Below are 14,220 nucleotides of genomic sequence, written 5' to 3'. Positions count from 1 at the left end.
GACAAAGCAGTACTCTTGATTCTAACCATTTTGAGTCAAATGTTGAAAATAAATCAATTATTCGTTGTAGCAGTCAGGGGCAAATAAAAATTTCATTTATTTTTATCGAATGATGATTATCATTAAATGTGGCATATTATATTGATCATTAAATATAACTGAAAACGAATCCCCCTCAAGCCAAATCTAACATAGCTGACACGTCAATTTCTACTATATGACAAATATTATTTTTTTAAAGGAAAAACAAAATCCCGTTAGACCTCAAACCAGAAACGTACGTAAGGGGGGAGGGATCAGGCCAGGGTGGGCCCCTACATCCCATAGTCCCCCAACCTAATTTTGTCAAATAGGATCAAATCTGCTACAAACCCTTTCAACAAAGCACAAACTATTATACAAGCCCCCTCTCCCAATCTTGATTTTTTCCTTCCAGAGAGGATGACACTTGCCACGTTTCGGCTAAATTGGTGAACACGCTTAGGAATGAATAGCAAACAAAGCTTTTTACAGCATATATTAATAAATTATGTTTAGTGGTTAATTGAACCATGTGATTTCCTCGGATAGCAGGATAACGTTCAAGTTTTACCTGTGGATTAAAAAGTTAAAATGTCGAATGATACGTGTCAGTTATGTTAACGGTGCGATGTTTTGACGGTTTTCCTTGGTTTGACGATTAACATTTTTCCTTGATTTGAACGTCAAACTTTAGCACAAAATAGAAAACTTTAAATGGCGAGACATTAGTTGGTAAAGCTTGCATCAACCAAGACCACAGTATTGGCACACCTTAGATAGCATCAAAATTACGCACGGCCACAGGGACAATTATGCACGTCTGCCATAACTTCTCGAGTTGAATGTTGGTCAACTTTCAAGCCTAAATTCTTTGATTAACCAGTCAAGAGTTAAGGTATAATTTTTGAAACTAGAAAAGATGGAAAATTCGGTTTTTCTGTTAAAAAAAGAAAGAAGAAGCTATCGGAATGTTTTGTTAATTTTTTCCGAAATGTAGGGGACAAAAGATTTCGCATATCTAAAGATGAAGTAGCAAAAGGCGGGCAAGATAGGAAAGGGCTCAGAAACGACCCGAGGCAGACTGAATCGGTATGAGAAGTGTCTTTTAGGGAATTTTTTCCTTGCAAGGGTTCGTTTTTTCAGAATGATTTGAACAATGTGACCAAAGCAAACCTTTACCATGCTTGAAATAAAGAGGCATATCCCGTTTCAAATTTTTTTGTCATTTAAGTACTTTAACTTCGGAATAGGTAAATCAACCCTAAACTGAAACAGAACAGCCATACTTCACATAATAAAAAAAAAAAAAAAAAAAAAAAAAAAAAAAAAAAAAAGCCTATTAAAAGGTTGCTTCATCCAGGTGAATCCCCACTTATATTTGTGCAACATTTTGTTAAGAGATGTGTAATACTTGCTTGTCCCCCATTGGCCATCGAAATAACGATACCCTGCAAGAAACAGTGGAAAAATAGTCAGTCAATGACTTTCTAATGTCGAAAGAGTCTAAGACCACTTAACAATGGTAATTCGGTTTATTTTGATACATCCTTCTGTGAAAAGTAATAAGATGGGCAGGTTTATATTTTGATAGGTTTTTGTTTATGAAAGTTCCTACAGTCGCAAACTTGCCCCTGCAGGGCAGGGATGTAATTTCGTCGAAACCAGGGGGGGGGGAAGTTGCAGCAAATTTTCACAAGTGAAATGAAGATGACCAAGTGAAAAATGAGCCATAATGTACCATAAAGGAAAAGGTATACTGAAGAAAACTGATCTGTTTCTGTGGATGATTGAAATACGTAGGCTTTTCTTAGTTTTGACAAGCTTTTGACGACACTAAATTTCAGCGGGGGGGATTTGGGTCAGGGAGTGTGTGTGGGGAGGGGGAGGGGGTGTTGTTACCCACCCTGCTTCATAGCAAAGAACACCCCTGATGCAAGGCCACACCTATCGTTTTTATTTGCATAACAGAAACGTGAACTTGACGTAAACTATGGAAATGAAGCACAAAAATTGAGAGGGGTTCTGACGCTAGCTGAAGATAACCGAGTGATTTTCTTACCTATTTTTAAAGCGAGTTTTTTCTTAAGCTGTCAATCAGCTCGTGTTAAAGCAATAAAAAGTTGTTGCATTTCCAAAACGTATAACAAGGGAGAAAGAATTCTTCTGGTGGGTTTTTATCTACCTGTGTGAGGCTCGTTTACTTCATAAGAGGTCGTAGATAGCATCCAGCATGATTAGGACAAAATTTTCACTGCTTCTAGCTTATAGCCTATGAACACAAATTTTCTGCCCAATATTATAAAATGAAGTTGCAATTTTCAGCTGTACAGTGTATATGATAAAAAATAGAATCCCCGAAGGTCGCGTGAGAAATTTAAATATCATGTTTCCACTTCCCCCGGGGGAGGGAGAATCCTATTAAAATGTACAAAAAATACGAAAATCAGAAATAGTACCATTTAAATCATGGTAAAAACAAAACTCCTAGTAGCGCCTTTCCTCATCCTTGGGAAAATTCTTGTTGGTGCTCACGTTTGTTCTACATAGAAATAAGAACAATAATAATTCATTCTGGTTATGACGACATGCTCTTTACAATCTGATAGCTAAAATATAACTGTTTAGAAAAACTGTAGCCTACTATCTTACATATGACAAAAGATTCAAGAAACATTTTTTACCTCAACTAGATACCGCGGTTCTCCTTTTACAATCGAAGACACTGAATGTTTCCATTCTGAGATTCCTGGAGCCGAAAACCCAATTAATAAATCCTTTGGACCACGTATAGTTAGCTCATCTATATTCAAGCTTTCATGATCCTTTTTTCCAGGATCGACCGGTGGCAGGGGAGCCGGACGGTTTTTCCTTCTCCCCAAGGTGTTTCTTCCCAAGGTGCCAAAAGATTTCCTTGATGTCTCTTCTGGCAGCCTCTTGGTTATCTCATCTTTGAGCTTTTCAACACTCAAGCCCTGGGAAGATAAAAAGAGACACTATTTAAAGACATCACTTTTTCGTCCTATTAAGAGGGACAGAGTACAAAATCAAAAATATGATAAAAAAACAGGTAATGATACAATTAATAATTATGAACAAAATATTAGTAAAGTGCAGCCAGGAATCTAAATAAGGCTAAAATCTTATGACACCTTCAGAAATAAAAGATATAGAGCAAGTCGCCCTGTTTAAACCGTAAGTTACTCTCCCCCGAAATAATTCCCTATTATTCTAGGATCCCATAGAAGCATCCAATAGAAACAGTAGATAAGAATACAGGACGGGAACTTGTTTAGGCGACATAAATTATAATATTATTCTTCTTTTTTTTCTTTTTTTTTTGGGGGGGGGGGGAAAACTTTCACTCTTATCCTTCACGACACATTAAAAGAAAGGACCGTATTCCCCCGACTCGTATAATAGTTGCAAAACTGGAAGTAAAACGACTATACAATCGAAATACAAAAAATATTTTCTGAATCGTAATTGGTCTTAAGACACAGGTAAAAACCCTCAAATCCCACACCCAACAAAGTATCCCCCCCAAAAAAAAACTTTTGGGATTCCACCCCTTTGAATAATTATCCTGGACACGGCCCTGCTACACGATACAGATGCATAACATGCCATAATAGTGAGCAGGGGCGTCCCGAGGGGGGCGGGGAGGGGCACGCCGCCCCTCCAACAGTTTTGGCATCCGTTAAAATTTTCACCGAAGGCAAAAATTTTGGCAGAAATTTTGCAAAATTGCCCGAAATTTAGCAAAATTCTTGATTTCTGCAGAAAATTCGGCATAAATCAGGTAGCGATTCGGTAAAATTTACGAAGATCACCCCTACAATGAAATGAGTCTCGGGACGCCCCTGATAGTGAGTACATATTACGGTGATTTTGAAGCTTGTGCATATAAAATGGTTTATAATTGATCAGCTAAAATAACCATCCATCATGAACAAGTTCACAAAATTGAGCTCCGTAGCATAATTTTACGTTGCACTGTAAAGCCACTCTTAAACTAGGCTATGGGCGGCTAAGGATAGAGGGGGGGGGGTAGTAGATGATTCCTAAAAGAATATATACCCACCCAGTCCTCCTATGCACAGAACTGAACTGACAAATGTTATTAGGCTAGTTGTTAGAAACTACCGTGAATGTCCAAATCTGGTTAATGTCGACATTCACCGGAGAATGTCCGAAATTCCTTTTTCTGTGCTTGGATTCAATTAACTTTGCGAGTCAGCTTTTTCAGTCTTTTGCAAGCAATCATGATACAAGTTAAAGTAAGGTTAGATTATGTTAGTTTAGGTTATATTTGGTTATAAATATCAGAAATGGATTAAAAACCTTACCCAAGCTACCTAACTCAACCTAACCAAACCTAACCAAACCTAACCTGTCACCGTTAAACCTTGCATTAAACTGAAAAAGTTGCCTTGAATTGCACAGTCAATTTTGAAGAGAGGATTGGATATATCATATCGAACAAGGGGCTTTTTTTTAGCCATTTGGTCGCAACAAATGGTGTCCAAACAAAGCCGGAATATTGGTAAAAATTTCTAACAGCATAACAATTTTTTATATATAGGAATTTAATTAATAACATCGATAAATTAAGAATATATTATTGGCTTTCTCAAAAAGAAGAAGAAACGATCATCATACATGGCACATTTATACCGGAATCTTTCTTGTGGAAGGGGGGGGGTTCATTGATTTTGGATGGGCTATTTCACTTTAGGACTAACCCATAAAATGTTTTACAGGAAATAATAATACACAACTCTAATCCATAAAAAATGTATTGAATATACCTACCAATTCTGACAGTCCACTATCGGAAATCCTCTGGTTTGTATCGTTATTCAGCGACGTTTTATTTTTCAGAACTTTAAATTGAAATCGATTTTGAGAGTCCAAACTAAACAATATCCTTCGTATATGACCATATTTCACAATTTCCAAGACAGTCACTAATTCTATTTCCCATAACTTTACTACCTTGTCCATATCACAGCAAAAATTCTTTTTAAAATTATCAATATACTGACTCAGATTTAAAGAGGCAAGCCATTGTTCAACTGACGACGGTAGAGGTTTAATAAAATCTGCTGTAAGCTGCGATGCTGCACTTGCAATAGCATGGCGATGTGCAGAGTTAACTACACCAATTTCTAATAGCACATCTTCCGGTAGCAGGCCAGAGCCCTATGGGAAAAATTAAAAGCTTTAAGCAGAAACACTACAAATGCTACAAATTGGTAAGCGATAAGGTACAGAAACACGCTGATAGAAAAAAGTTACAAATCATAATAAGGCACTGTCAAATAAAAGTAGAGAAAAACTACCCAAAGGAAGCAGCCGAGATTTTTCATGTACACCAATTCAACCGGGGATAGGGAGAAAGATTACCCCCCCCCAAGGAAGAACAGTTTGGTAACCCCTTTACCTATGTGAAACACATACCTGTTAGCATCTTTGCTAATAAAAATAACTTTCACCACAAATTCGTGGTTAACTTCCAAGAAATTTATTACATTATCAAAAAATTAGTAGACAGTTACTGGAAATACTAAATGTAATAAATAAGAATCAGTAAATTAATAATAGTAAGGTATCCTTACCCTTCAAGTTTAATCAAAATTGGAACTATACAAATACTTGTCTGATGAAAACAAAATTCTATCAGACTACATCACTATTCTTCTTCATTGTTTTCTCAACAATTAAGAAAAAAGTCAATAAGGAATAGCGAGAAAGGAAAAGGATTAAAAGCAATAAACCAGGACTAGTAGATATAGAATAGTAAAAAACATATTTCTAGCTTCAGGTAGTTTAAGAACAGAAAATATCTATAGAAAAATCAAAAACAAGTCTCTTATGTGCCACCCCTAAATAAAATTACATCAGATATACACCAAGATTACATAAACGGCAAGTAGGCCCTGGTCCAGCCTCCAATTCTTGGATACATAAATTTGCCTTCATTGAATGACTAGATACACTATGTGTATTATATAGACAGAATAAGACAGAACTTTTCATATCATTCACGATTCTGTTCTGGGCCGTTAGTTGGGGGGGGGGGGGGATCGAACCCCAAATTTTGTTTCCCCGCCATATTTAAAAAAAAATTCAATATCCTTATTGATTTTTTTTTGTATTTTCAACAAAAACAAAACAAAAGAAATTCTCCGCGCCCCCCCCCCTAGATTTTAAAAAATACATCCCCTTCACTACATTTTCACGAACTGACTCGGTTTGATAAAAGATTCCTCCAACATGCACAGTCGCTAAAACTTTTTATTTACAAAATTAATGTTTGCGTTAGTGTACTGTTTATTTTCATACTGTGGAAAGATTCAGTCACAGGAACAAAATGGTGCTTATAGTTGTACTCGTATATGTTAATATTTTAGTTCTAATTAGTAAGCAAGAAAATTTTGAACGCCAAAGAGCCACATTGGCATTATTTACGAGATACACAGGTATCAAAATTCTTAGAAGAATGAAATAAAGATGACGTGAGATGAACAAAAGCGCGCTCCGAAAGCGGACTGAGCAAAAAGCAAAGAACAAAAACACGATTACTTTCTAAATTGTTGGAGTTTATAAAATAAGCATATGTATTGTTTTTCGTTTCTTTTTTGTTATTAGCAAAATTGTAGAAAAAAAAAATACTTGTTTGAACTTAGGTTCGAGTTTTTTAAAATGACGGTAAATCATGAACCCTTAAAATTTTCCCCTCAGATGAGAACTCAACTCACCTCCATTAGTTCATTTGATATTTTTCCTTTACTTCTTTTTTGGATTAGTATGGAGACGCTTTCGCGCAATCTCGACACCGGAATCAGAATCAGAACCATGCAGTGCATTGCTAAATCTGAGTTCGAACACGGGTCCGGGTCCCGTATTAGCAACAGTGAGATCAATCCCACTGTGCCGCTACTACTACTACTACTAACTGCTCACCGCAGCACCAAGCCACCTGAGGCCAACACAGCTACGCAAGCTCCTCCACCATCCCAATAGATTCAAAGCCTTCCTCTTTACACCCTCCTGGGAATTTCCCATTTCTCTTAAATCTTTCTTTATGATATCCTCCCATCCCAACCGCAGACGAAATGCTTTCTGTTAAAGCCCTAGATGGTTGACCGAAAAGTACAATCTTTCGCAATCCGCCATCTTTCATCCGCAGAACATGTCCTAGCCATCTCAACCTGACTCTCATTATAGCCCTAGAAAGCGGGACTGAACCACACCTTTCGTACAGCCCACTGTTTAAAATACGGTCAGTAAGCCGGGTTCCCAGAACAATCCGTAGAAAGTTTCTCTGGAAGACATCTAGCAAATCTTCTTCTGTTTTTCGCAGCGCCCATGCTTCAGAACTACATTTGACCACTGTCATCACTGTAACTTCTAATATTCTAATCTTGGTTTGCAGACTTATCTCGTAATCTTCCAATTTTTTTTCAACTATGGAAAAACACCCTAAGCCGGCTCACCCCCTGAGCCTTGGCTATTCTACTTTTAACATCTTTACAGCTCCCACCGTCCATGCTAATAATACTACCTAGGTAAGTAAAGCTGTCCACCTGATCAATCTTTTCGTTACCCAACGTCACCTTTTCATCTTCACTTATTATTAGCCTTAGCGATGTAGTCTTCTTTATATTAATTTTCAAACCTATTCTAGGACCATGAACTCGTAAAACCTCTAAAAGTTTATTCATTTGCTCAAACTTTCACCTAGGATGTTTAAATAATCAGCATAATCTAAGTCTAGGAAAGGTTTTTCTCCCCATTTGATTCCATGTTCTCCCGTTGCCTTCCTTATGCTCCTTAACACAAAGTCCATCAAAATTATCAATATAAAGGGGAATAAAACACAACCCTGTTTAACTTCTGATTTAATACGAAACCAGCTGCTAACCTCATTTCCTACCTTAACCGCAGTAGTGTTATTCTTGTATATAGCACTAATCACTTTAATGTATTCGTCTGGTATACCATACAAGGATAAAACCTTCGCTAAAGCTCTTTTATCAACAGAATCGAACGTTTACCTATAATCTATAAAACTGAGGACTGAAGATGTTTAATAACTCAGGCACTTCTCGATTATTAACCTAAAAACGAAAATTTGGTCGACACATCCTCTACCCTTTCGTAAACCGCACTGTTCTTCCCTTATAACTTTGTCTACAGCGTCTCTCAGTCTAAAAAGTATCACACTACTAAGTAATTTGCTACCTACAGAGACCAGGCTATTGCCTCGATAAATACCACACCCAGTCTTATCACCTTTCTTATAGAGGGGTTTAATTAGAGTTTTCCTAAAATCGCTACGTACTTCCCCTTTTCCAAAAATCGTGTTCATAATCTTCAGTAACTAATTTCTAGCCTCAGAGCCACCTTATTTAAGAAACTCGTTTACCACACTATCTGCACCTAGGTCTTATTATTTTTTGAACCTCTTAGTACTGTCGTTAATTCTTCCTCACAAAGCAAATCTTCCTTCACATTCAGATTTAGCACATTTTCAAAATGTTCTTTAACTCTTTCCTTATCACTAATTGTAGCCCCATTCCAAGCTTCAACTGGAACAAGTCCGGACTGACTACTCCCTCTCAATTTATTAACACACCAGTACAATATTTTACTATTATGCTGTCTAGCTGCATTTTCCAGATCTTCAGCAATTGTTTCCATGGCCTCCACTTCACATTTCCTTAGTTCGTATTTCAATGATTTCAACACTTTCTTTACATTCCTCTTATTTTCGTATGATTATCACTTAGATAATTCTTGTACAAGCCCCTTCTCTTCTTTATTTAAAATAAAGCTTTTTCACTAATATTCCTAGAATATTTAATAGCTTCCTTCCCTAAGACACCATCAGCAACTTCACAAATTACTTTCCTAAAATTATTCCATCATCTTCTACATTGTTAAATTTTGAACTCTCCACATTAGTATTCATCTGTTCCTGACAAGATCCTCTTAACTTTTCATCCTGGAGTCTACCAACATCACAATTTCCTGGGAGGTAGTTACCCTTCCGGAATTTCAGCTTTAAATTAACCTTAGACACTACTAGATGGTGATATTTACTTTTAACATCAATAACAGCACTCCTGCCGTTATTGCTTCAATTACGTTATTGCACTCAGCTTTAGATATACCCTAGCATCTTGTATTGATCCTGCCAGTATTCGGTTTACAATAACATAATCAATAAGGTTTGCTGTCTTACCATCACGTGAATACCACGTTAGCTTATGGGCCGTTTTGTGACCAAATATCGTATTGGTTATAACTAGATTGCTATACCTACAAAATTGCATCAGTCTGTAGCTATTACTGTTTTCTTTTCCTGCACCAAATTTACCTAGACTACGATATCTTCCATCCCTATTTTAACTGACCTGGGCCTTAAAATCTCCTAATAAAAACAACGCATTTCCACCTACGACCCAGTCTATTTGTTCTTGTAACTGTAAATAAAATTCATCAGAGTCGCTAGTATCTCCGTCAGTCAGTTCTACAAGAGCATATACTACCATAACTGATACCCTGAACTTTTTAGTCACAAAATGACCAATCAGTATTCTATGATTAATATATTCCCAGCTCAAACAAAATTTAGCAGCTTCCTTATTCATCATGAGCCCTACTCCCTGTCTGTGTATCCCATCCTACCTGCCTGAGTAAATAAATTCTTTATTCTGCACTTTATAGTTGCAATCAAAAATTTTAAAATGTCACTTCAACTCTTTGATTTACTTACTGCTTTTCTTGGCATTAGTGGGGTTGATATAACAAGAGGGATGCTTTCTAGACCAGATGATCATGATACCTAGTATCCAGGTGTGATACGAGATGAAAAACTCTCTTTTAAAGACAATGTTTCTACTGTTAACCTGGATATTCCACTCAAGCTTGGTATATTGTATAAATAAAAGCATTCTTGTTCGTACTGTTCGCTGGCATTGCATTCCTTCTTGAAAAGTATGAGCTAGTGAACAGTAAAGTTTAAACGTTGGTCTGTTTAAATTCATTTGGTTTATTTTTACAACAAGATATCCCTTTCTTTCCTTATGTTACATTTGTTTTGTTTTATTTTGTATTTGCAGCTTCCAAGATGTTCTAAATTTGTCTTTGTCTAGTGTCAGATAGACAGATGGAAAAGACGAGACAAAAGCACTCTGTTCAATATTCTAAAGGTCCCTACCAATCGATCAGATCCATCAATTTTTACAACCACTTTTTTTACTTTTTTTTTACTTTTTTTTTACTTTTTTTTTACCACTTTCTTACAACCACTTACAGCCACAATTCTTACAGCGCGGAATTCATTGCCTCAGAAACTAATGTGCAAAAAAACGTCAGATATTAGAAAAAAAAATTAAATATGAAAACAAAAGGGATATAGGTAAGTAGACTTGTGCTTATATATTTGCATGTACAGTTTTCCTAAGTGGCCAGGACACCTTTCTCTCCGAGGTGAGTAATATTATAATATGAGAAGAATTTAACGCTTAACGGTAGCCGGTGTTACATGATCTTAAGTCGGGTGGTCAGGGGGAATGGGGAGGGAGGGGTGTTCCCCCATTAACAAGCTTACCATTGTCTCTTCAATCCATAAACCCAGCTATCGTTATTTTCCCATGTTAAACTGCAATTTCTGAACATAAGTTTCTTAGCTTTTCCTCATTTATTTCTTGGAACATTTCCATAAAACTTCAGGAAAAAAAATTTTTTATGATAAAAATAAGCGTTTGTGATGTTTGCTTGGGGAACAAATATAATAACAAGCGTTCGAAACACAATACCCGACCTTTTTTTAATAGCGCAGTTTGAGAACCCGTTTTAAGCTTTTAAAATGCAAAATAATTGCTCAAACGGAGGAAATCTAAAAACTTACCAAAAAACGCAAATCATCGAATCCATTCTGAACAAGAAGTTCTTCGTATTCTTTAAGCCCAAGGTCCTTCAGCCATGATCCAACTTCAGTTGAGGGCTTTTGGTTTTCATCACAGTCATCAGATACACCTGTGACAACAAAACATTGACACATAATTAAAAAATGTAATCATGAAAGAGAAAGACTATGCATATCCAATTTATCTTAATAATGATAAATGCGTAAAAAGTTAAGCCATAGATGGGTTTTTTATTTTTGTTAATAATTGGAGGGACACTTTACACTTGCAGGGAATAAAAAAAGCTGCTCGCAGACCCCTATTCATGGGGCAGAGGTTACAACTCCAGAAACTCAAGAAACTCAAATAGAAAAATTTTGGGATTCAACTGTCTTCTACTTTCGAATTCTGCGACAAAAATGAACCACATTTGGTCGAATTTTGTGTGTGAAAATCCTCCAGTCAAAAGCTACAAGAAACTGAAAGGAAGTATAAATCACCCAAGGTTTCATCAGCGGTCATTTATATATATATATATATATATATATATATATATATATATATATATATATATATATATATATATATAAACTTATAGAAAATCAATGGAATAAGTTGCATTTTTTTTAGAGGCTCTCTGCACTTGTAGCGAATTTAAAGACCAAAAATTTTTAGTATCACAGACATCATAGTTTTGATGTAGCGAGACTGTTTAGTAGAACATAGAACACTAACTGATATTATTAATGAAAATTTAACAAATAGAAAAAAAATATGAACAATGAGAATACACTTAGAACGAACCTAAATAGCATAAAATACCGATGCTATTTTTGCTCTTTTAAACCCATAAAGGGCTACATTGTCATTTGTTTTCCTTTTTTATTATAACATCAGTATATTGGTAATTGTTAATTTAGTGATCTGGTCTAACCTTTAATACATTTTTATAAGCTCTTTTTCCTTTAAAATATATTGGAAACCAATCGGCTAAATTAAACATTCAATAAACCTATTTATAAAGTTTTCAGTAAAGTAGAAATAATGCAGTAAATCAGAATCTATCGGGGAATTCGAGGGGCGGAAAATATACGTTTATTTATGGTGTATATTTTTCAAAATAAAACATCAATGATAATTCTTTTAAGTTAATTGTTTTTGAATTATCATATTTTCATCACCGTTTCCAAGACTTCAAATTTTATTTATTTTTGGTAATGACATTCTAAGCTTTTGGAGGGTGGCATACCTACCATTATTGGCGGTAATGCGTTATCCACTTCCATTTGGGCTCGTTTTAAGTTTTATTTCTTCCTCCATATATATTTCTGTTAGTGTCAAGTTTCTAATTCGCTCTTTAGTTTTCATGATTATTTTTCTACTTAATCGCTAAGAAAAAGCTTTTATACAGGAAAAAAAAAAAAAAAAAAAAAACTGTGACTCATATTTTAGAATATAGGCTTAAATCCAAGTTACAACGGGGATTTATAAAGACAAAGATAAATTGCAAAAATTACCTTGCACCTTTCAAGTACTAAAGTGTCAAATACAAGTGAGAAAAAACTTTGTTCAAAGCAAAACTTTTGAACTCAGACAACCCCCCTCTTATCAGGCACACTGTGCTGGACAAAACCTAATAAACATGGGTGGGTGGTGGTTAATTCCAAGAGAATTGACTAAAAATAAGGTCTATATTGTTTGTTTTGATAATTTAAGAAAATTTGAGGGAACATTACAAAAAACTAATTATTGTCTTTTTTTTTCATTTTACGTTTAAAAAAAGCTTAAGGTTTATGTTCTCCGCGCAAGTATTTGACATGTTATTTTTCTGCAGTTCTACGATTTTAATGCTTCAAAGACTAAAGTTTTGCTATCACTCGATACCTGAAATTCAGCTTTATCAATCTACCCAATTGAATGTTGAAATTTACCTTGTATTTTTTTTAGACTGAAAAATATAGTTAAAACTACTTGAAAATCATTGAAAAGGGAAACTTTCCTATTTTTATGCAATTAAGGATCATTCTCAAAGAAAAAGTCGAAGTAGTGTTATAGTTCCAACTTCGTGATGTTAAACCAATAAGTCCAACGATGCGAGTGTCTTGTCCTTTCAGAGAAATTTAAAGCTGTAGGTTTGTCGCAAAAGTATGTATTTCACTGGGTCTGAATATTTTACATTACGAAGTAAAGCCACCTAAGAAAAGGCAGTTGACATCAATGTAAATATTACTTACCCAGTCTATCCTGAAATTCTTTCTGGATGTCCTTCAAAAGGAGCGAATCTCTTCCAAGCTTTTCCCCAAACGTTCCTAGAATTTCGGTAATTTTAGCCCATTCATCCTGTTCATCAAAGGGACTGAGTATGGTCAAACTATTGTCCCGGTTCAGTTTCGATCGCCGCGACAGGTCAGTATTCGTCCCAGATTCAACTTTTGATGGAGAATGAGACATACCAGACGGAGTTGGGAACGATAAAGTGTCTGCAATACTTTCTATTCGTCCAATTGAACAACGTACTAAACCTAGAAACAGAATACATAGAGTAAATGAATGATAGAGACTTATAACTAGATAACATCTTTCATATCTCACAAAGCTATCAAATCGACATTTCGAAGCCATTGAGAAAAAGGGTAACAAACGCCCAACACAATTATTCGGGCAATTTCAACTGAGCATTTCGAGTTAATTGTCTATTAGAAGTTAATAGTACAACAAACATTATTATTGCAATAACTGATTTGTCAATAAAACATTTTTTTTGGTTTCTGGAGAATTTGGCACTATGGAATATCATCCTTTAAGATTCAACTCTATTTCAATCGCAAAAACAAAACCGATTTTCCAATATTGAATTCAACCCATTTCGAAAACTGATATTAACTGACGTTAGTTTTCAGATTTTACCATTTACAATGTATGATTTAAACAATGAAATCAATTAATACAATAATTATCCCATGTATTGTCAGTAGGAACCCATTATTGACTCCAGGGCTAAGTTTACAACATTGCCAGATAAGAGCGAGTCTAACGGGACAAGATCACGTGTCTCTTTCTAGGCCTGTTTGATGATTATGTTAATGTTGTTTCATGGTTATGTTCTGTTTGTTGATGGTTATGTTTCATAGATGTTTCTAAGCAAGGCCGTATCCAGGGGGGGTTACCGGTTTGAACCCCCCCCCCCCCGAAATTTTTGACCGAGTCGAAAATAAGTCGAAAATTAATAAAACCTAGGTAAAAATCAGTAAAATTAGTCAAAAACTGAGTCAAAATTAGT

General features: G+C 35.5%; 1 protein-coding gene across 3 annotated transcripts in view; it reads right to left on the bottom strand.

Moving 5' to 3' along the window:
- LOC148955621 (uncharacterized) overlaps positions 1-14,220 on the bottom strand; it is a 222,395-nt gene that overhangs the window by 34,194 nt on the left and 173,981 nt on the right. For 2 of the 3 annotated variants that reach the window (XM_089103211.1, XM_089103217.1), the window contains exons 10-13: positions 13,175-13,462; positions 10,943-11,070; positions 4,834-5,223; positions 2,703-2,993 (exon numbers count right to left, since the gene is read on the bottom strand). In XM_089103211.1, the coding sequence (XP_088959337.1) occupies positions 2,703-2,993; positions 4,834-5,223; positions 10,943-11,070; positions 13,175-13,462 (1,097 nt within the window). The remainder of the gene's footprint in view (positions 1-2,702; positions 2,994-4,833; positions 5,224-10,942; positions 11,071-13,174; positions 13,463-14,220) is intronic. The other variant, XM_089103223.1, reaches the window with a different exon arrangement.

Source organism: Artemia sp. Qi Xiang Cuo, chromosome 2 (assembly GCF_049724085.1).
Source record: "Artemia sp. Qi Xiang Cuo chromosome 2, ASM4972408v1, whole genome shotgun sequence".
In the NCBI taxonomy this organism is placed as follows: domain Eukaryota; kingdom Metazoa; phylum Arthropoda; class Branchiopoda; order Anostraca; family Artemiidae; genus Artemia; species Artemia sp. Qi Xiang Cuo.
This window is presented reverse-complemented; position numbering and strand designations above follow the sequence as displayed.